Source organism: Rhipicephalus sanguineus, chromosome 8 (assembly GCF_013339695.2).
Source record: "Rhipicephalus sanguineus isolate Rsan-2018 chromosome 8, BIME_Rsan_1.4, whole genome shotgun sequence".
In the NCBI taxonomy this organism is placed as follows: domain Eukaryota; kingdom Metazoa; phylum Arthropoda; class Arachnida; order Ixodida; family Ixodidae; genus Rhipicephalus; species Rhipicephalus sanguineus.
In genome coordinates this window covers 88,305,335-88,329,749 of record NC_051183.1, presented here as the reverse complement: position 1 = coordinate 88,329,749, position 24,415 = coordinate 88,305,335, and the positions used below count along the sequence as shown (strand labels likewise).

The following is a 24,415-nucleotide window of genomic DNA, read 5'->3' as shown; positions in this document are numbered from 1 at the left end:
AGCACAGCTGACAAGTTCAACTACTTGAGCAGTCTGGTGACCGGAGCAGCCGCCTCAGCTATATCGGGATTGCAAGCTACGGAAGAGTGCTATGCAGACGCCATTGAAATTTTAAAGAAGCGTTTTGGAGATGAACAGATCATCGTTCAAGATCACCTACAAGGTTTGCTGGACCTCAAACCGGTGTCATCATCAGCAGACGTTTATCAGCTGAGGAAACTGTATGACAAAGTACAGGTTCATATTCGAAGCCTCAAGGCGCTCGGCACGAACTCGACAATTTATTGCACCATGCTGCGAGAAATCCTGTTAAGAGTTCTCCCGACTAACATGGTACTTCGGTTTCACGAGGCGCGCAAGGCATCACCATCATCTGCAGCTTCTTCGAATACAGAAGATAACGAGCTTCAAATGCTTTTGGAATTCTTCGACCTTCAACTGACTTGTCGGGAAGCTGTGGCCGAACAAGAGATACACAGAAGAAGTCGCACACCAGAGAAAGGAGGATTAAAGCCCAGCCATCCACGAGACGTTTCCATGACAGCTGCTCTACAAAGCTCAGCTAGTAGTCCGCAGAAGTGCCTGTTTTGCCGTTCCGAAAAACATTCTGCTGAAATTTGTGATAAAAAGGAGATCAGCCTCTCGCTCAAAAAGGAGATGCTTACCAAAGCCGGAAGATGCTTCCGTTGTCTAAAGCAGGGCCACTTGGCGAAAGATTGCAGAAGCCGGCTGAAATGTGGAAAGTGTGCGAGAAGGCACGCAACATCCGTTTGCGCATCGGAAGAGATCAGAAGCGACAAGGAGAAGGCGATATCTGCATCGGTCAATCTAATCTCCAAGCAGCCAAGCTCAGTCGTAATGCTGCAGACTCTGACGGCCACCATATCAGGAACCAAAACATCTGGTCGCTACCGAGTCCTTTTCGATGGCGGAATTCAGCGGAGCTTCATTATGGCGAAAGCTTCCCAAAGACTTGGCTACGAAGTAATAGAAGAGGAGACGTTGACCGTAGGCGTGTTCGGTGGTGAAAACGCGCGGAAAACCATGCAGAGGGTGCGAGTATCGATTCTCCCTGCGAAAGAGGAAATTCCGATTTCAATGGATGCACTGGTAGTGGACACAATATGCAGTGAATGCATTCCGGTACCAGAAGAAAACGTTTTGAGAGAAATGAACAAGATGCAATTGGATACGCAAGCTCTCTCTCTGCAAGGAGTTGAAGACAAACAGATTGCGGTTCTCATTGGTTCAGACTATTATTGGGATCTAGTAACTGGTACCGTGAAGCCTGTGCACGAAAAGCTGAAAGCTGTCGAGACAAGACTGGGATGGACGGTTCAAGGGCCGTTGTCTGCTACAACAAACGTAATACAGAGTGCCAGTGTCGTAGTCCTTCGAGCCACGGTGACAGAGCAAGACATCTCGAAACTTCTGACTCGGTTTTGGGATCTTGGAAGTATCGTGATCAAGGCCGAACACGAAGAAACGAAGGTCGCCGATTCAGTGCTGGAAAACTTCGAGAACAACATCAAGAAGAAAGACAATCGGTACGAAGTCGCGCTACCGTGGAAGGAAAGGGTTGACCTGGCAGATAACTATGCAGTTGCAACCAAACGTCTGCGTAGTTTGATGAAGAAACTTAACAAGGACAGCGAGCTCTTGAAAAGATACGATGAGACTATTAGACTGTACCTCGATGAAGGATCTGCTGAAAGAGTACCTGAAACAGAAGAGCATCCACTTGGACCCCTGTATTATATGCCACATCGAGCTGTAATACGAGAGGACCGATCTACTACGAAGGTACGCATCGTATTCGACGCATCTTCTCACGAATCGGGTTCAAAGTCCTTGAATGATAACTTGGAAGCTGGCCGAAATCTAAATCCTGACGTAGTGACCCTACTGCTTCGTTTCCGACGCTACAAGGTAGCGATGAATGCCGATGTCGAGAAGGCGTTCCTACAGATTGGCCTGAGAGAACCAGACAGAGATGCGCTCTGCTTTTTGTGGTTCAAAACTTCCCCACAAGTGAACAGCCCAATGCCGGAAATAGAAGTTTGGAGAATGACTAGAGTGCCCTTCGGAGCTACTTCAAGTCCTTTCTTACTGACTGCTACATTGAAACACCACTTCAGGTCCGTAGAAACCCTCTATCCTGTGACAGCTCGACGATTGCAAATCTCCATATATATGGACGATATTCTGATTGGAGCCGACGCAGCTGAAGAAGCTATCCAGATGCACAAAGAAATAATTGAGATCTTCAGGCAAGCTTCCATGAACATTCGCAAGTGGGCCAGCAATGATCCTCTAGTATCTGCCGCCTTCGAACAAGGAATCACTTCACAGGAAAAATCTCTTTGCTCACCTTCTGGACCTCTGAAAGTACTGGGACTTCATTGGAACAAGAAGACGGATACCTTTTCGTTCAAGCCCCAGGATATCCTCCAGTTCATACAGGAGCATCGGATTACAAAACGCTTTGTGCTTCAGGCTGTTGCAAGGATCTACGACCCTTTGGGGTTTCTTTCACCTTTCTTAGTACGGGCGAAAATCTTCTTACAAGATCTATGGAAGGAAAACCTCGACTGGGATGAGACATTGCCACCCAAATTGTCTGCTGTCTGGCTGAAATGGAGCAAGGAAGTAACCATGCTTAGTGACCTCAGTATTCCAAGGTTCCTAGCAGCCGGCGGAGAAGGCCCGTACCAAACGGCAGCACTCCACATCTTTTCTGATGCAAGCGAGTCGGCATACGGGGCTGCAGCCTACCTTCGTACGGTCGACTACAGTGGCACCGTCCGGACTATGCTACTGATGGCAAAGACCAGAGTTGCGCCGTTAAAGACGGTCACTCTAGCGAGGCTGGAATTGATGGCAGCATTGCTTGCAGCCCGAATGTACGCCTACATCGTGAAGAATTGCGACCTTGGAATTGGTGAAGCAACATATAGGTCCGATTCCCAGATTACACTTTGCTGGATTAACAAGGATCCCGTTACCTGGAAGGAGTTTGTGCGGAACCGGACGCAAGAAATCAGAACTTTGACTGAGTATACCATATGGCGATATTGTCCTGGAAAAGAAAACCCCGCCGATTTGCTCACTCGAGGCTTGTCTGCGCTCAAACTGAGTCAGTCGCAGTTGTGGTGGTTTGGACCTAGATGGCTTGCAATGTCTGGTACGTGCTGGCCCGTATACGGGGGAAGGAATGACATCGAAAACGGAAAGCTCGAGGCAGCTGAGACAGAACTAAAGGTCAGCACCCACGCTGTTAATACGAGATCATTGCTGCCATCGCTGATTGAAATTGAACGATTCAGCAGCCTCACAAAACTTTTAAGAGTAACGGCATGGGTCTTCCGTTATGCCAAAAAGTTGAAGAAGGAAAATGATAGGTCTGGGGAGCTGTCTGCTGAGGAAATTCAGCAAGCGGAGTGCTATTTGCTTCGAGAGGAACAGAGATCTCACTTTGGTAAAGAAGCAGACTGTGTCGCGAGCAAGAAACCGCTCCCTTTACAAAGTCCACTTGGGCATTTTAGACTGTTCATAGACGAAAACGGGCTTCTTCGGATACAAGGAAAAGCTCCCAGGGCTGACGACTCGTACAGTTCTCGCCATCCCATCCTCCTACCAAAAGACTCACACCTCAATATGCTGATAATCAATCATGCTCACGCAAAGGTCTTCCACGGGGGAGTTCGAGACACTCTGACTCAAGTTCGAGAACGATTTTGGATTCTTCAAGCACGACAGTCTGTGAAGAAAACGATAAGACGGTGTGCCATCTGCCAACGCCTACAGAGTAAACCTGTTGAGCAATCTTCACCTTGTATGCCTCAGGATCCTGCTACTCAAGCCCCTCCGTTCCTCGTGAGTGGAGTTGACTTTGCGGGGCCACTATACATCAAAGGGCATCCCCACGAGCGCTCCTACATTGCTCTTTTTACGTGCGCGGTGACAAGAGCTCTTCACTTGGAACTGGTTGAAGACTTGACCACAGTGAATTTTCTTTGCGCCCTGCGGAGATTCCTATCACGGCGGGGCCTCTGTCACACTATCTACAGCGACAATGCACGAACATTCGTCAAAGCGTCCAATGACCTACAGAAGCTTTGGCGAACGATAAGACACCCCGACGTACTCGCCTTCTTTTCCTCCTCGAAGATCCAATGGAAATTCATTTGCCCGAGCACTCCTTGGTGGGGCGGGTTCTACGAGAGACTCGTTCGTTCTGTAAAAACCTGCTTGAAGAAGATGCTTGGGCGACGGCTTGTCAGTCGGACAGAGTTAGTTACACTACTAACAGAAGTGGAGGCCGTGGTGAATTCTCGACCTTTGACTTACGTGTTCAACGACGTGGATGAACCGTACCCTCTGTCTTCAGCAGATTTTCTCGTTGGAAGGAGACTGACAACGCTACCACATTACGAACTGAAAATCAACACCGAGTCTACCAACGATGCACTGAAGAAACTTTGGAGCAAGCGAGAAGATGATTTGCAAGCATTTTGGTATCGTTGCTATAAAGAGTACCTTAATGAACTCAGGAACTTTACATCCAACCAAGCCAAAAGAAATGACTCTTTGAAGAAAGGCAACGTAGTTCTACTCGGGGATAAACAGCTTCCAAGGCCACTGTGGAGTTTGGCCCGCATAGAGGAACTGATCAGCGGACGCGACAGCATTGTCAGGACCTGCTCTTTATGCTTGCCCGACGGCTCTGTTGTGAAGCGGCCCGTACAGCTACTTTACCCGTTGGAAGCCAACTAACGTCATCTGTCGGCGCGGGAGACTGCTGTGACTTCCTTTTCTTCGTCATTCGTCTACAGAAGACCAAACATCATCATTATGGATGCTCCTCACGAGCTGACGCGTGCTCACGTGGCAGCGCTGGCTCGCCCTCTTCTTTTCTTTTTTTTCTAGTTCCATTAAAGCGGTTCATCTTGCAAGACGTGTTTTTGGCTCGATGTTAACCGCGCCGCAGTTGGAAGGCTTAGAGGTCCAACAGAAAGCATCATGCGCAACTCTAAACTTGAGAGTAGGCAGGCCCACTTATTGCCGAATGACAGCAGTACTTAAAGAAAAGTTTCCGTTCACTGCCCATTATTATATGTGTAATAATATTTGTGTATGTGAATTATATTTCTGGCGATAAAAATGCTGTCGACGGGAAACTGACTGTGGTGAACGCAAGGTTATCAGATTCATATTAAACGCTTAGAATAGAGGCTGTCAAACGTTTTAAAACAATAATTCACTTATGTCGCACGTTATATGTGATCTCTATATCACTCGCGCATTCTTCGTTGAAGCTGCCAATGCTGCTGCACTAGTAGCAAGGTATCCCGGTAACAGCTTGAATCTTGTTAAGTGCATCGTTGTAGTGCTCACGAACGGCCACTTAAGGACGTGCCGGTCGATCCGACATATTTCTTCGCACAATAAACTGCGATTGAATGTTACGCGGCAGTGGTAGAAGACAGAAAAAGGGTTGTGTATGTGTGATAGAACAACGTTCTCGACTGATAATGAAGCAAACCTAAATGCTCCATTTTTTTTTGCGGAGCGAGAACGAAAACCGTGATGCCCAGCATGATTTATATAAAACAAGCCGCATATATGTCTTTTTATATGCGAAGCATTTCTAAGCGAACATTGGGCACTTTGAGCGTTTCTATCTATCTATCTATCTATCTATCTATCTATCTATCTATCTATCTATCTATCTATCTATCTATCTATCTATCTATCTAGCCGCCTACGTCTGGGTGCGTGATGATCGCCTCCTTAATCTGGTGAAGACCAAGATTGGCATGGGAGATTAAGAGGATTTGACGAATATGATTGTTGGGTCTTGATATTTAATAATGCGAAAATCCTGTCTCGTACGATCGCCAAACCCTTTCCTCCAGACACATGTGGCACATACCCGTTTACCACAGAACGCGATGTACGGGTATGCGCCACAGGTCATTGACATTTATATCTACCCAGGAACGGAGAGATTAGATGTTGGTAATTTAAATGCGATAGCGTTAAGAAAAACCGACTTCGGCAGCATTGACCCGACGAATGGAAACCATACAAATTAGGATCCCAGTAGGAATCCAACCCAATCACTCTGCGTGGCAATCAGGTATTCTAATCCAGAGCCACGCCAGGTCTATAAACTGGTTCGGAAAAACAGCCTTTGCAGGCGTAATGTTGGTTCAAAGTCACTTGTGGTTGGAGTGCGGCTATCGTATTTTAAAAAACGCAATAAACAAAATATATATACTCCTACGATACGGACGTCATATCCAATTAGCGTCTGTGGTTCCAGTGTTGGCGCCGCTTTTTATCACAGTCTAATAGACATTACATTTGTATTCCTATGATTCAGCAATTCCTCGACCCCACATGTATAGATTAACGAAAGTTACGTATGATATTCACATGATTGCACCATAAAGTGCAATTATTTTCGATAATACTGACGTATGCACTCTAACGTGAGGGCTGGCGTTACGTCGCACGATAAGGTACCCTTTAAACGCCAGCGTTGTCGACTTGCCTGGTAAGCCCACGATGTGCACACAGCTACTACACTTAAAAGAAAATGTCGATCCACCTCGTAACGCTTGACTTAAAGCCATAAAGTACAGCATAGAAGTTTTCGCTGACTGCTTCGCATGAAACCGATTCCCAGAACGTGTGGGATCTGCTGTATGTTTTGTGTAACTAAATGTAGTTAGGTAGACTCTATATAAATACTATAATTGGCTGTGGCCTTGCTGAGAAATTTCAACTTCGCCCAATAAAGACGACCGGCGCGATTTCTTCGTGTGTGAGTAACAATCGAACGCAGGCCTCGCACACGGGGCGATCACTCAGGTATCTCCGGCACACGGGGTGACATCAGCGGCCAACGGAGATGGACGGCTCGTTTCATATCTGGTTTAGCCGCTTGCGCGCTCTTACTTGCGTGTATAACATACAATGCGCGGAGCGATTGATTCATTTGGATTTTAAACGGAAAACGACGGCGACGGTAACTGCACGTCGAGAGTGTCCATGTAATTACCATCGCAATAAGAAAAGTCAATCGCTGAAAGTAGAATCTTTGATAGGAATATAGTATTGATTATTCTCCCTCAATTTTTTTTCTAAAAGCTTAGTATGGAAAACAGGTGTAGTATGGATAATATGGACAAAAGTATGGATAATAGGTGTAGGGTAGCTGACATAAATAGATTGAGTAGTCATTGGTGCTCTTACCCGAAACAAGATTCTTACGATATTCCTGGGAGCACCATAATATCGTCACTTTTTTAAAACGTGGGAACAATAATATGGGAATATATATGAGGGCTATGTCTTTAAACGTCGGATCGCTGACGAAATAAACACCAGAGTCAAAATAAAACAGCCTTATATAGAACATCTCGGTACCACCTACATCGCCATATAGTGACAGTTCCTACTGAGACATATGCCGTAGCGTGGCGCCAAATTCCTTTTGCCGCCCTCATACAAGGCTCTGCTTTGAATCAGTTCTGTAAGCTAGCGTTTCAAGGGCGCAAGGACATGATAATCAGAGGGAGCCATGTCCGCGCGGCGTGGTTGGTGATGGAACACTTACACCGAAAACGTTGCATGATCTTCTTTGTTGCAGCTGCAGTTTGCAGCTTATTCCTGATGACAACATTTCTCTTCTGTTCTCTGAATAACCCTTCCGAGACGTTCAATAGTCGCTCTGTGTTAGGCTGCACTGGTGGTCGTGTCAGGTTTCATGAATTACGCATAGAGAACACCATTCCTGCTTCAGAACAACTAGCCCGTACGCTTCTTGCTGGAGAAGCTTCGCTTGAAAATCTTTAGACTGAGGAAATCAGAAAGTTTGCACTGTTAGAAGTGCGCTTTCGTTCCTTCAGTTTCGAAACGAACCTATGTCCCGTCCTCTGTGAGTATTCAGCTCCCAAAATCTTCTCCATCATTGTAGTGCGGGAGAAACGTTAAGGCGGAGCTCATTCACTGCTTTTTGAGATGACTGGCGAGGATTGTGAGAACCAACCACGCACAGAGTTTGCGATACTGGAGTCTCTCGCTCACGGTGGTATAAAGAGCTGAACGGGAAATTTTAGGAAATGCATCAATCAGAACAAAAAAACGCCAGGCCTGCGCTAAAACCGCAGCACAGTCACAGCGAAAGCTGGAAGAGCGGCGTTTCTAGAGCCTGTTAAGCTCTCTTGGGGCTACAATTTAAGTACACTAGAAAGGTACCCACTACGCCATAAATCACAATTTTTGTGAAGTTTGGACGCACCTACTAAGCCATTATTCGTCATTCTGCGGAGAAGCGAGGCACCAGCTACACGTCTGTAAGGCATTATGTGCACTTTGTTCACGCGACGACTGATGACGATGAAGAATTATGGCTCAGCCCTTTGTAATGGGTTGGAATCTTTAAACGGCCCACCAGTTATGTAATTTGCATTGGGTGACGCCCGGTCGCTATTTCCCTCTCCCGTCATGCTGTATAACATACGTTGACGTGGGAAAGAGACGGGGGGGGGGGGCGAAGAACTTTACTGAGACGCCGAGGAAATGGATCATGCGCTTATGGGCTTCCCTGGCAACCAATACAAGTGCCCTTGCGAGCAACCCACTACGCTATAAATCAGTGTAATTTTACTGAGACCCAGAGGAAGTGGATCATGCGCTTATGGGCTTCCTTGGCAACCAATACAAGTGCACTTGCGAGGAACCCACTACGCTATAAATCATTGTAATTTTTGAGAAGCAGGGCAGCAGGCACTCTGCCATTTTTCGTCATTCTACGGAGAGTGTTGGTACCTGCTAAACCTATGTAAGGCATTATGCGCACTTTGTTGATGCTGTGCCTGATGACGATGAAGAATTATGGCAGGGTCCTTTGTAATGGGTTGGAAGCATTCAACAACCTACTCGTTGCGCAATTCGCATTGTGTGACGCCTGGTTACAGAATTCGCGTTGTGCGACGCTTGGTGCTTATTTTACTCTTCTACCACGCTATATTGCATATGCTAATATGGTTCCTTCCCGACATGAAGCCTGTATAGGACCTTTTAGCAAAGCAGGTTCAAGCACCGGCATGGCTCAGAGGTTGAATACTGGGCTCCCCCGCAGAGGGCCCAGGTTCGATTCTCGTTCCATCCTGGAATTTCTTTCTTATTTAGTTTTTTTTCTCATTTCGAGCAATACTGGTTACGGACACCGGCGGCGGCGGCGGACAACTACGGCGCCAAAAACGGCCGGTGAAATGATCTCATAACAGCTTTCGCTGTAAAACTGGGGCGCGACGATTTTCTCGGATCGCCTGAGGCCCTCGCTGAACAACATTATCGTTGACGCTTGCTTGGCTGTATTAGCGCATCATGGACGTCTGTGCGTTGTGGTTAAAATTTCCTACACCACTGTTGCACCTCGCTGCAACATTGAATGTTGTGTAGTACGAATTGCTGATTTGTCGGTGCATCTCTGCTATACTGCAACCCTCACCACGAAGAAATCGCGTGACAGCAGGCACTTCACTCCTGCTGACATATTGTATTATCCGAGGCATGTTTACAATACCACTGCGCGCTCAAGAATGAGAGCTGCGACCTGACCTAGTATGCGCGCATAGCAGAGAAATTGAGCTACATATATGCTAGCTACGTCATTAGGCTTCCAGTGTGGTTTTCATTCGGTGGCCAATGAAATCTTCAATATACTACGCCAAATATGCGTGTGATACTATTTCACGTTTTTTTAAACTTTGACTTTTCAGGTTGCGAACTGTATGTCCGAAATAAAGCGATTTCTGAAGGGCCTTCGCAGAATTGCTCGGAGTATTACGATAATCACTGCAAGAACAGGACTGCGGTATACAACTCTACGTGTCAAACCGAAGTTGAAAAAGGAGTACAAAAATTCAACAAATGGTTGGTGTCGCAGATCGTGGGCTCCGTTTTGGAATAAAGAATGTAGAAAATGCCCAAACGGGTGAGGAGTCATGCGCAAGCATAGAGATATTGACACGCAGATACACAAGTTTACAAAAGTAGGTAAGTTAAACTCCGTGACATGCTCCAAATATAATCGTGTCGTCCAAAATGGACACCTGTGTGCAGATCAGCCATACAACAGTCGAGACATTGCCAAAAGCAAAACACAATTTTTATGTATCAGGCATGCTATACACACAGCTGAGTACACACAAGTGAAATACCTGACAGTGTAAAAGAAGAATGTTAAACTGGCTGATTAATAAGAGAAAATTCTGATGGAGTAAAGGAACACACACAAACCTCCAGTTTTTTGTGGGCATGTGAAAGCCTTGCTAAATCGTTCTTTAACTTTTGTTATCTGTAGTTAGTTCTAATATAGTGCACTATCCAGCGTTCCATGTTATGCACAACATACTTCAGTGGGGAAAAGAATTTCATGACGAACGGATGGTTCTTCTTGTTCATCTAATAAAACATATATGCCCCGCCACGGTTGTCTAGTGGCTATGGAGCTCGACTGCTTTCCCCAAGGTTGCGAGATCGAATCCCGGCCGCGGCGGCTGCATTTTCGATGGAAGCGAAAGTGTTTGAGGCCCGTGTACTTAGATTTAGGTGAACGTTAATGAACCCCAGGTGGTCGAAATTTCCGAAGCCCTCCACTACGGCGTCTCTTATATTCATATCGTGGTTTCGAAACGCTAAACCCCAGATAATAATATTATTATTATGTTTGAAGAGAAATGACCAGCGCTGCAGCCACATCGTCAGCCCTGCGTGAGACACGAGCTGGAGCTGCCTAGCCCGTGTTTTGCTGCAACCCCTACGAGCAAAAGTTGCTTGGCCCAAGCCACGGAGCGAGAATTCCTGAAGAGGCGACACTGCGCTCGCTCGGGCGGCCTAATAAAGACACAAAATCGGGCACAGCGCTCCCGCGCCCTCTGTCGTGAGAGTCCGCCAGCGGAGGAGGAAAAATGCGCGCGTCCCTCTCACCGCGCTCTCCGACGAAGCTCGTCGGTTCAAGGCCAATCGTCACGGATTCGCCGTTCGCTCTTCACGCCCGAATGGATGTGTTTTAACGCGACAGCGTTAACGAGCCCGTTTTGCAGAAATACCGGTGTCGGCGTCCGTGTCGGCGAGGCCAGCAATTGAGAAGGCGATGCGCACAGGGCCCGATTACGCTATCGCGTTCTACTCTCAAAGGCGAAGCTCAAGCGCACTCAAAGTTTTTTCGGTAAATTAACGAGAAAAATGGCGTCACATACAGGAAAATTACCAGCGTCATTTATTTTGTACAACGTGAAATCTATAATTTTTGATAACGTCAACTCAATGAGTTAGTTATAATTCATTTCAACGAATGATGGGACTTACCCTATATGCCATCAATTCAGATTTAGGTTGTTGCGGCGGCCGCATTTAGATGGAGGCGAAATGCTAAAGGCCCGTGTGCTTACATTTAGGTGCACGTTACAAAACCCCAGGTGGTTGAAATTTCACATTGGCTTTTTTTTAGAACAGCAGACAAGTATCTGGGACAGCGCGCGGAAAGATTGAAGGCACGGCGTCTCGAAACAACACTGGCCGTTTAGGCGTGTCAAGAAGAACTTCGCCACCAAGTTCGCCATAATAGCGCCATCTGTCTATGTCACTGTCCGAGAAGTGCTTCTCGCAAACGTAGTCACGAGGCGTCAGCTGTCGGTCATTTCTTTGTATGGCGCGAGCCCACGCTTCCAACCTCACTGGGTCTCTAGGAACTTAAAAGGAAGTTACCTTCTCCTTGCAGGACGCGTACCCACTGCTGCAGTTCGCCACGACACATTTCTGCCTCATCCTGAAGTAGCACTGATGGAAATCTGCAAAGCACTCTCCTTTTTCGCGGCACGAAAAGCGCGCGCAAACATCGGAGTCGGCTCCGCCGGCGCAACGAGCGGAAGCCACTGAGAGCGCTAATGAGAAAAGAACCCAGCAAATTGCCAAGGCAACTTTCCTTTCCAAGGCCACCTACGCATGCGCGCGCACAACATGCGAGCGAGGAGCGAGGAGCGAGGGGCGTGTGCATGCGGCGCCAGACGTCGTCTGCTCATGGGCCGCTACTAGCAGTTCGTTTCAAGCGCTGTACGGCCTATAATTCTGGCAATATCGATTAGTAACTGCAGCTAAAGTATCTGTCATATCTACCTATTGATGTTACAGACAGAAATCTTAGAAATTTTATAATGTACGAGGCGCTATCCCGATTTTTATGCGTCGCGCCCATAGAAGAGCATGTAAATGATGGCAACAGGCCGAAAGCGTCATCTGTCGTGTTTCGGCGTAACCGCATTCCGCCGTGACGCTATCACGCCACCCTCGCGCGCTGCCGCGGCCGAGAGATTCTCCTCCTCAAATACTTCTTTCTCCGTGGCCCAAGCATGATAAATCATCAGTGGCCAAGCTGTCCATGAATGGGAAGTTATTAGAGGCCAAGCAAAATATGAGCTTGGCAGGTGTGACAAGCCTACCATTGGCCAAGCAAAGGAAGGCCGTGCTTGGCAAATCATTGGAAACACCTCTCGCCATGGTTGGCACTGTAGTGGAACACCATGCAATAACCGAGCATGTTCTTGATATAAAAGCCAAGCATTTTGGCACATTTATTGGCACATTTATTGTAGTTCTTTGTCTTGGATAGAATTTGATGCCCAGCTACTTTTTTGTCTGTCTCTCCTCCAGATAAATCACAAGACGAATATTTCTGGTGCTTCAGATTTATTTTACACTGAATATATACAAGGCAATACGCCATTTTATATCCCTTCGTGAACTCTTGCGATTATAAAGTGTTGCTTGGGCTTCTATAGGTGTCTTTCATCAATGTGGCACGCCGTCTTTGCATAAGTGCACCTTCCTGATCCACAGCGAACATGAGGCACCTTTTTGTTATGTCCGAAACAGCTGTGTCAGTTGTGTAGAACAGGGTACGCCTTGTAGCTGTGAAATACAAGGAGACAAAAAATCATGAGCTTCTCTTTAAAAAGTCATTTCTTAGGCATTCAACAATTTTCAACACATAGCAGGGACACTTGTTGGAAGGTTAATCGGTTATGCATGATTATGAAGATCAGAAGCACAGACAGAAAGAAATGAGGAGCTGATTGGATAGCATGACATTTTTTTCACTTTCAACTACAAGTTTTTTAGTGGTGTAGCTTGCGTAGTTATGTGAGAACCCCATCAATATGATACAAAAGATGAAGAAAAACAACAAAAAATTGTCCCACTAAATCTTCTATTCTGTCACCCTCTTCCAGAACAACATATATTCTTTCAAATTATAAAAGATTATACTTTTTTTGCTGATAGCACTATGGAAGGAGCATTGGCGCACAAGCACTCTGTAATGACCTTGTTTCCTTCCAGTACGTATATCCTTTGATATTTATGTACGTTGCTGGGATAGTCGATGTAAGTACCATAATGTTGTAGTTGCCGTGTACCTTCTGTCGAGTCCTGCTGCTTAGCCGTGCTGCTGACTGTTAAACAAAGAAATTGGTTATGTGCTCTGGTTCTCGGCTCTTAAAAATAGGAACTCCGATAAAACAGAAAATAAGATGATCAAACACTGCACTGGAGAAGCATTTTCGTAGCAGTTAAACTGTTTCTTTCAATGCTGATTCTTACCCCTGATGGCACAAGTTGGCAGTATTCATGAAGGCAGCATATACAAACTCTGAAAAATTTGTATCAGTTAGATTAGTTTCCAAACAGACATCAGTAATGCAGTATGTGCAATATAATGGTTGTGGCGAAACATTTTCTAAACAACTACGACTGAAATATCAAAACATAGAGAAGTCTACATAACACTGAACCTCATAATGAGGATGTTGTCAATGAAAGCCAGAGCAGGAGACAAAACTAGAATTTGTTTTCTATTGACACTTACCAAGGAGAAACAGCAGCACATTTGCCGGGCTTTTAAAGGCTAATTTGTTCTCAGAAACTCAGCTGTACTTTTGTACGATCATTTTAGATACAATATGTGTTGGAGCTCCCTGTGCATGGCGTCTTTAGCACTGCTGCCATCTTCTAGGGAGAAATAGCTGATCTGTAATAAAAAAAGCAATACATAAATTATTAAGTTTATGAAAGAAATGGAACACATGTTTAAAAGCTTTGAAAGAAATCTTTTTTATAATGATAGGTTGTGGTGCCAACAGAAAGATAAACTTGCAGTGATAAAACAGCATTCATCATTTGAAATATTCATTATACATTCTACGCGGTACTTGTGTGGACTGACAAAAGCTATGCCTTCATGGTGGAGAATCGTGATTAAAAGTAATATAAACCAGCAAGCATTTAGGCCTCATTCAGTTCTTGTTAACAGCCTTTTTTTTAAATTTCATGAAGATTCTCTTGCCCAATCGTAAGATCCGTGTGTTTATGTTTGTGTAATTGATGAGCAGTTTAAACAGTGGCACTCATTCCACGCAAGAAAACAGAACACAAAAGTTTCAAATCTTACATTTAGCTGATAGCTCATTTGCAAAAAATCATACGGTGCAAATCCAGCAGAAATGCATTACAGCCAGAATACCATAGCTTACCAGCATTGCGTACTTATTGACCACAACTTTCAAACTGCGCCAGTATCTGAAATGACAGCTTTCTCAATAAATGAATTCCTGAAGTAGCAATAGATGAGATTTCATCATGACATTATTTTAATAGATGGATTCCACTAAAGTAGAAAAAAATGCCGAGAAGTCTTATTGAATCAAGCAGGGCGGCTGCCCGATGCCCCTTTGACAAGGCACGAGATGACGTACGTAAATGAAACAAATACACGTGTGGTTGAATTTGCAAGGCAGAAGATCGCATGACTTCCTTGCATTCGACTGCACCAGCGTTCACATCTAATTCGCATGGGAAATATGAACACATGCACAAGTTTATAATTCCGTATTATTTAATAGGGCGCTGGCATCGACTCTAGATCGCACGGCGCGTCAGCATGGCAATGTGGCAACGCGAGGCATTCCTCCAGAAGCGAACGAGAAATCGCCGCGCACGCCGACCACATGCCATTCGCTGCTACGTGTTAAAGGGCATAACCTCCTCGATAAATGTAGGTTCCGGACAGCTGACACCAAAGTAGCCGACGCATTTCTCTTCCAAGTGCAGTCTGAATAACTCTTGTCTAGAGCGGCCAATCATCCGATCTGGTCGCCGTCCTTTGTTCAACGCTGCTTCATACAAAGTGTGACCATACTGCATACCAAGCCCAGTGGTCTTTCGTAGAAACACAAATGTAACCTTGCATCTACCGCGAGGTAGCAGCTACAGACTGCGTCAGCGGCTCGGCAACTGTCTTTCGGACCGTGCAGGGGCAACACCTCCTAGACAAGTGTCTAGGAGGTGTTGGTAGGTGGCAGTCCGTTCAGTTGATATCATATCGCGAATAGTTTTCACAAAAAACCGTGGATCGCTCATAAAAAAGTTAAGGGGAATTGAAGCGATGCTCTAACTCCATACCGAAGAACGTTTGGCATATGTCCGGTTTTCGCTGTTAACATGGAAAAACTACGGAATGTGCAATTACACACACTGAAAAGAGCTAGGACTACACATGCACTACGTACGCAGCATCCGCGATTTTCGCCTCAGTGACCCTCATCATCGAATCGCATATTGCATTGAGGGAACAAGGGCAAATAGAGAGACTGCTGGAATTTACTCACCTTCTATTTCAACTTGAATTAGAAGCTCGTCGCTGAACGAGCTTCTAATTCCTCTCCACCTTCAACCAACGCCGTGCAAAAGAAGGAACAAGGTGAAAAGACGGCGCGCAATCATACACGCGTGGTTGAAGAGTGTAATCTATGCATGCGAATACACGCTTGAAGCCACATTAACTGCAATATTTTTGATGACTTGTGTAAAATTACATGAGACACTTAACGGCTGCAGCAGTTTGTAAATTGATGAAAATTGCAGTTTGGATGCATTGGTGAACTATTTTTTTTGCACAGGCCGAACCGTGCCGCGCGCGGGAAAAGGTGTGAAATTTAAAGTCCCACTGCGCGCGCGCTCATGTACAGGTCTGGTTCTCTGGATGAAAAGAAATAAAAAATGAAGTATTCCGCAGAACAATGAGAGTGAGCTGAAATATTGGCCGGAAAAAAATATTAGCACGTGGCTATTCGGTAGCTGTTTGTACGACTTCACGACAAACTTTACCAGAGAAACGGACACAACCACTCTTCCGTTCAGCTGAGGGTTGATCGCCATCGGTTAATTGACAGAGTGTGTCTCGGACGTACTCATCCAACCAACCATTTAGGAACGTGCAGCTTCGGCAGAAAAAGAAATATTTCTAGACAACATATGTTCATTGCAATGAATGCATCGGCTGTTTTGGCGGATCGATGCTCCTTTGAAAGGTTTTGAATATATTGCCTTAATATGCTGAGCAAATATGATGTTTTTTTCTCTTATGGAACCGATATGCATCGCTTCGCGAGCACTGTTTAAGCGAAGGAGACGCCAGGGTTATGCTATTCTCAGTGACCGTGACTGTGAAGAAGACTCTAGCAGAAGTCAGAAATACGTAACTGTTTATTTGGCCTAAGTTGTGGCCGGGAAGTGGAAATTCAAACTGCAAGTAAGGCAGGCAGTATACTGATAGCAGCGAACAGAGCGTCGGCCGTGGATAACCTGTTCTGCAGAAAAGCGGGGCGGCTTTTATACATGCGTCATCGAACATTCGATCCTAATCGCTGGGTGGCAGATTTAGTTCTAGAATAATCTCAACTGCTCGCGTTTGCGTGCTCAAGCCTATGAGAAGATTCTAAGATAATCTGGAAGGTTCCCAGACATTAGGCTGCGGCTTGCGCAAGGCAGCGGCTACGCGTGCAACAGACTAGTTACATAGAAATTACAAAAAGAAGCACGCGTGGCATTGCCCCGCTCTTAAAAAGCGTCGTCCCAATGCTTGTTACAGAACATGGAAGGGGGAAAAGGGCATACACAAATAAAGTACAATGCTAAAGGGAAAAGCAGTCCTTAGGTTCCCTAACGCGTATGAAAAGGCTTAAGGCGCATGACATGGACGACTTCAAGTTCTGCGCGGCGCCGCTGAGAGTTCGTGATGCCTTCCTGGATGACCTCGTACTCTAGAGCGCCGGGACGTCGAATAACCTTGTATGGCCTGAAGTATTGCCCAAGAAGTTTTTACTGCGATAGCAATTATATGGACAGTCTCGGCTGATTTTTGCCGTCGCCGGCCGCCGTCATTCACCGTATATATATATATATATATATATATATATATATATATATGTATAAAAGCCACAAACAAAAAAAAATAATTCACAAAAGCTTTCCGACACGCGGAATCGAACGGGCGACCTCTCGCTTTCCAGCGAGCGGTATTAGCTTTAGACGGTTACGCCACCAACAGTACCGTCTTTCAGCCGGCTAACGGCGAGCTATTTATATACACCATTTCCTCCAGCATGCTTTCTTATTCGCCACATAGATGGCGCGATGTGCGCGCGTTGTTAAATATCATCGCCCCGCTCCTGCGAACGCCGTTGGTCTTCGAACTACAGGGCATGGCCGCCTTCATGCGCTTATCTCGAGGAAAGAAGGGGGCAGCCGGGGGGGGGGGGGTGTGGAGCGGGCGGTTGTATGTCTTGTGCTTTCCCCGCGATGTCCGCGCTGAAGCCAGAGAGCGTACGAAGGTCACTTCACAGCGGCCGCGTTTGCGAAAGGAGCGCGCTGTTCAAACAGAAATAAGTAACAACTGTGACAGTTTGCGCTCGTCCTGTGTGTACCTGTTCGTTCGTTTCGTGCGTCCTGCTTTATGTTTGAGCAGTGCGCTTCAAGCGTCGAGCTGTGACGCATGATAGTTCACGCTCGCCCTGTGTGCGTTCGTTTCGTGCGTCCTTTGGGCTCCAGCGACGCGCTGGCAATTTCGAGCTGCTTTCCGTTCTTCGCGTTACATTCCGATTTATTGCTATCGCATTCATTGCTTCGCCGTTGCGGCAAAACTGTGACTTTTTTCACTAAGTCCACGTCGACGTATTGGCGCCCGGACATAAACACGGTCACCGGGCTGGTATTCCACCAAGCCTCGTCGAAGATTGTAACGGCGACTGTCGGTAGTCTGCTGATTCTTGATGCGTAGGCGGGCAAGCTGTTCGGCTTTTTCGGCGCACGGAAGGTAGATGTTACGTCGAGGTTTTTCTTCGTTGATGACGTTGGGTAGCATGGCGTCCAGCGTCGTTGTCGGGTTTCTTCCGTATACCATCTTGTATGGCCTCATCTGCGTGATTTCTTGCGCGGCCATGTTGTATGCGAGAAATACGGCGATCGATGCCCAGCACGTCCACCAGATGTCACGTGGTCGTGACGGTGAAGAAGACTCCAGCAGAACTTCGAAATACGTAACTTTCTTTGGCCGAACTTGTGGCCGGCAAATGGAATGTGAAACTGCCAACAAGGCATGCATTATACTGATAGCAGCGAAGAGAGCATCGGCCGTCGATAATATGAAGTGCTGTAAGGCGCGGCGGCATTTGTGCATGCGGCGTCGAACATTCGAAACTTATCGCAGGTGGCCGTGTTAGCTAGGGAATAATGCCAACTGTTCGCTTTTGAGAAGGTTCTAAGATAATCTGGAAGGTTCCCAGACATTAGGGCGCGGTTTGCGCAAGGCGGTGGCTATGCGTGCAACAGTCTAGTTACAAAAAGATTACAAAAAGAAGTGCGCGTGGGACTATGGGTTTATTCATTGGCTGGAGGTCATTCGTCATGAGGGTTATAAGTCCTCTCAATAAAAAAGAAATAAAGTATTTCAACTTTTCAAGAACACCAATTTCTGTACAGCATGCTTCCTGGGAATACTAAAATTATTTCTTGGTTTCTCGAAAGGAGCCCCACCCAACGTTTAGCCATAATTATAAAACTACTGGCGGTCCAACGATCTTAGCACCTGCGCATGTCGATTTAAGATAATGTAGTGAAGAAGAGCGACGGTCGGGCACGGGCGCATGCTAGGCTAGAGAAGCAGAGGAAAAGGAAGAGAGAACAGAATAGAAGAGCTGGCCGAGCGTACGGGCGTTGTCTCTGTTCTCTTTCCTTACAATGGCGCAGTCGTCGGAAACGAAGCCTTAAGGCAGAAGACGCCTGTGTTCGTCCGTCTTCGCGAGTCAAGGAACGCCGTCCGTGCTTCGTAGGACATGGAAACCGCACACCTGCCGCCGCAGAAAGGACAATTCGGGGACGGCGTCCAAGCCTCCCCGGCACCCACTAACCTGCCGGCGCTAGAAGCACCGTCCGGGGAAGGCGTCCAGGCCTCCTCGGCGACTCGGCGGTACTATACCGGCGCTCTCATTCATAGCGTCGACCACGTTTCCTTGATTCACGACATCGCCGTGCTGATTGCTGCGACGACTACATATTCCGCGGCCGTCGCCACTGGTTCTCCGGGCGGTTCACACGACGATGCAGCGGAGATCATCCGCACCGCTGCGAGCCTGTCGCAGCGACTTGCCTGCATGAGATTACCTCATTCCGGGTTCTCGACCACCACCGTGAGTGCCGCGGCCCCCGTAATCTCCGCGGACACCACCCCTGGCTCTTCAAGCTCCTCGCTTGACCACCTCACGGACGTCATGCGGGCGACATCCCTGTTAGCTAAGGAGCTAGACGATTTTGCCACGAGAACGTCCGGGTCCTCGCAAGGCAATTACCATCAATGGCTCCATGGGAACTGCAGGTGTTTCGGGGTTTTCAAGATGACGTCTATGTGTGGGTGGCTACCATCAATGCGCTCGGCTCTCGCCATGCCTGGCCGGAAAATCACAAATGGCTGGTGGCCATCGACCACCTTCGCGATGCCGCCAAGGCGGGGCATGCCTACGAAGGCGTCAGGCAGCGGTCTTGGCCTGAATGGTGCGCCAAGCTGATAAGCCCTTTTCGCCCGCTATCACATGCCTGCGACCCTATAACTACCGACCCACTGTGTGCCGCGGAAGGGTGCTCTGAGACGTACAAGCTCGACGCTGCAGCTCGGGCCCCCACTACCATGCCCTCCCTCCGTAACCGAGACCGTCAAAAACACTGTACGGATGGTGCACCTTCACAGCAAGCTTCGCGCAAGGCCCCGCGGCAGATGCAGACACCGACACAGGCCATAAGGTGGGCTTCGCGGTCGAGAACTCGATCGTCTCGTCGCGGCCCACCTCACTACGTTCCTTTCCCGAGTCCAGGACCGCCTCCAAGCCACAAAAATCGATTATGGGGGTCCCAAGCTCATCATCACTTGGGCACGTGGAGGCGCCGGTTTATTTTACGACGACGCCAGTTCTACCTCAGCGAACAAAAAACGAAGGACAAGGCCCCCCTCCCATGTTGATCCACCATCGAGAGGACTGCGCTGGCGCTCCTGGTCCAACGCAGACGGAGAAGCGGCCCCCTGTCTCGCCTTCACTAAGGCACATGCAGGTGCCAGCTTCTGTCGTGTCTGAGACGCTACCGGTGAAGGAACTCGAAGAGCGTACAACAACCATCACCGCTCACGCGACCAATCAAGCTGGCGTAATTATAGACCTGCCAATACAGCCCAAGTTTACCGGTGGTTTGGATGCTGACCTCCGCTTTCCTGAACAGGGTAGCCCTGCGACATTCGACATACCGGCAGACATAAACTCGGCCTCACAGCTAAAGCCTGCCGAGGATCTCACAGTTGCTGAGGTCATCTTTCCTAATCCTGTGATTTCGCAGCCGGCCACCATACAGTCTCAAGGACCTCCTACAATGCGTTCAGAACTGCGACAAGACAGTCGTCGCAGGCACCTTCGACCCTCTCTGGAGGGTCGCAGGCACCTTCGGCCCTCTATGAAGGTTCAGTGCAGCCCGCTAGCGCTACCTTCTGCAGAACACAACGCCAAGTCGCAGCGTGGCCGAGACCTGCAGCCACAACGAGACAGCCAATGTCGGCCACCAGAGTGTTCGGCAGCCCAGCAAGGCAGGTCGGGGCGGCCACCCAGACACAGCCAATCGCGCCCGCCTGAGACGTTTGCGCTTACGGTGCGACGACCGTCACGACATAGCCAATGGCGTCCACCAGAACCATCAGCGCCTGACTTCCAGAGCAAGTCACAGCGAGGCCGTGACCGGCCTCCGCGAGGCAGCCGTTTCCGCCCGCCAGAGGCATCAGTATACTACGGATGGTGGCCCAGGACCTCTGAATGTTTCCACCTGCGAGGAGAGGACCACCGCCATAAAGATGCGATTTTTTGCAGGACTCCATGCTCGCAGCGTGGCCGAATGTAGTGAAGAAGAGCGACGGTCGGGCACGGGCGCATGCTAGGCTAGAGAAGCAGAGGAAGAGAGAACAGAATAGAACAGCTGGCCGAGCGTACGGGCGTTGTCTCTGTTCTCTTTCCTTACAATAACTAAAGTTATCTCAAGGAGATGTTTTCATTCCAAAATTTGTTCATGGCAGCTACGATTAACCTTGAACAAGAAGGGCGCAAGTGTATGTGTAATAAACACCGGTATAAAGCAGATGTACCACGCATTGCTCGCGCAAGCATTATGAGCAGCTGAAATACTTTGTAAAAATTTACTAATCAGAGAGACCGCCAAATTAGAACAGGAGTTAGAATAAGAATAAGTTATATGAAAAGCAATTTTGCCATATATTGAAGCTTATCAAGCTCTCTTACGGCAGCGTACTTCCCTCGCACTGTTCTTTCTATGAGCCGGTTGGTGCATTTTTTTGGAGCATGAGGCACGCATATCTATACTGCTGCAGCATACCAATGCGGTATTTCAAAACTTGACGTGTTTTTTTTTCGGAAGACTACCGTTCAGCTTTTTTGTGTACAGTGGACACCCCATCTAAGTGGGCGTCCAGGAATACGTGTTCTAGAAATCATTTCACCGTGTCCTTCATCGCGTGAAAAAACAGACCGAAGCGCGCCGTACTTTCCACTATTGCGTGATAGCGGGCGGCTCGTATACACTTCTACATGCTGCGCTCTCAATGCGAAGTGACTATGCGGAGAGCGTCTCTCCCTGGAGCGGCCGTATTCTCTTACACCAGCGTTTTGTTGTTACGCGAGATCGGATATGAATCGTATAACACTGCAATTTGTTCAATTTGCTGCTATCGCATTCATTGCTTCGCCTTTGCCGTGAAACTTACTTTATTTAGTTACGTTGCTAGTTATTACGTAACGTTACGTTAGTCAGTCGCGTGAATAGATATTACGTGATGGTGCGTCATTTTCAGTCACGTGACTAGTTGTTACGTGATATTACGGCCCGAAAACTCAGCTCGCGTGTTGTGGGAACAAAGCAGCAGATGTAGAAGAGGACGAGATGAGCGCGCGCAGATTCATTGGTGTTCGCACTAGCAGGCGCAGTGAAAAGTTTTGACAGCTCTGCTGTTAAAAAGTTGCCGCTCTAGACACAGGCTGAAAGTGAACCGCGCAGCTCGGCCTTCGTGCAAGTTACTCAAGATTCTTCTAATTCGAAGCATAAATGGTGACGCCCAAAACGAAACGGGAAATTTTTAACATAAATGGTGACGCCCAAAGCGAAACGGAAAGTTTTTACTTTGCTGTGCCTCCCCGAGTTTTCATACCACACAACAGTGCAGCACGCCTTATGACCTTCTTAGCATCTCCAACACATTCGGAGCGTCCGCACACAAAGACAAAATACTGAATGCGACAACAGCGAATTGGAATTCGACACGAAAACGCCAAGTGGCTCCAAACTTACAGCGCACTGCTAAAGCTCGAAGGAGGTATGCAAAGAGCACGCACAGGACGAGCACGAACTCACAACTGTCACAGTTCGACACTTGCAGCGCGCTGCTCAACAAAAGGAATGCACGAAAAGAGCGAACATGTATACACAGGTTGAGCGCGAACTAACAACTGCCACAGTTCTTACTTGTTTGTGCTTGAGTAGCACGCTGCAAGTGTCGACTATGACCAACCGACTGGCCCCTACTTTGGCTTTTTACGCTAACAGCTCACTCCTTTCGCAAACACGGCCGCTGCAAGCAGTGACCGTCGCGCGGCTAATAGCTTCAGCGCAAACATTGCGGTGCAAGCAAAAGACGTACAAACCTTCCCCTTCATGAGATAAGCGCGCGAGCACGGGTGACCATGCCTTCTAGGCGAAAGTGCAATTCGGACGTGAGCATCTGAACTCTTCCGAAAAGCGACCTTTTCGCTAGCACCTCCGCGCTAGCACCTCCGCTAGCACCTCCGAGCTCTTTGTACCGGTAGCGGTAAGCTGTGTATATAAATATCTCACCCTTAGTACGCCGGAGGACGTGTGGCGCGTGGCCGTGGTCTCTGCGGAGCGAAAGGTTGCAGGTTTCGTTGAGTCCCTGATAACCTGCTTCGAATTATTTTTCGCTGATTATTTTTCTTTTTCTGAACACACGCACACCACCATAATATATATATATATATATATATATATATATATATATATATATATATATATATATATATATATATAGGGGGTGTTATTAGTAGCAAGTGTAAGGTAAATGTGAAGAAAGAAAAGTGGACGAAAAGATAACTTGGCGCGGGCAGGGACCGAACCTGCTGCCTTCGAATAACGCGTCCGATGCTCTACCGACTGAGCTACCGCAGCGGCGATCTCCCCGTCCACTTTGTAGGGTATTGTAGACGTGTTGTACACCATTGAATTTCTCGTGTTGGCTTCATGTTCCCACGATATCATTCTAGGATGAAATTTCTTATCACGCCATCACGCCGTTGTCGACTGCGCTCGGGCCGAAGTGGAACTATCTGCATTTCGTGACGCGCCTTCCGTCGATGTGACCGTACCTACTGTGACCAACCTTGTCGTCGCGACGCACATTGACCTCCCTTCTTTCAGCGCCGTATTTGTTCCCGCCTACTGCCCTTCCCTTTCTGACGTTACTGTTCTGTTCACGCCATCTGACATGTTCGGTAGCCGCCACCACACGTCGTTGCCATTCGCCGTTCTGACGCTTCGTGAAGAAAGCACAGGGAAATTTATTTCTAATCCCAACTTGTGCCCTCTCAATTTGTGCCGCAACGAGACGCTCGGCCACATTCAGCCTATTGATGAAGGCGTAATCGTGCCTCTTGATTTCTCCGACACCAAGTTGAATCCGGAGCTGAACGCGTTGGTTCCTCACCTTGCGTCGGACAGCGTGTCCTCAGACGCATTTCAGCGTTCTGTTGACAGTCATCTCGCTCCGGCTCAACGAGCGCAGCTTCTTGCCCTGCTGCACGAGTTCAGACGTTCGTTTGACTTTCCCCAAGCGGCGCTAGGTCGAACAAACACCGTTGTTCACACAGTTGACACAGGGGGCAATACTCCTTTG

The 24,415-nt window shown here is 47.6% G+C and overlaps 1 protein-coding gene across 2 annotated transcripts in view; it reads left to right on the top strand.

Annotated features, from left to right (window-relative positions):
- LOC119402891 (uncharacterized) overlaps positions 1 to 24,415 on the top strand; it is a 363,615-nt gene that overhangs the window by 26,155 nt on the left and 313,045 nt on the right. The window contains exon 6 of one of the 2 annotated variants that reach the window (XM_037669932.1): positions 9,798 to 9,999. The exons of the other annotated variant lie outside the window; for it this stretch is intronic. Within the exon in view, the coding sequence (XP_037525860.1) occupies positions 9,798 to 9,988 (191 nt within the window). The 3' untranslated portion in view covers positions 9,989 to 9,999. Of the gene's footprint in view, positions 1 to 9,797; positions 10,000 to 24,415 lie in introns of those variants that run through there. 2 annotated transcript variants of the gene reach the window in all.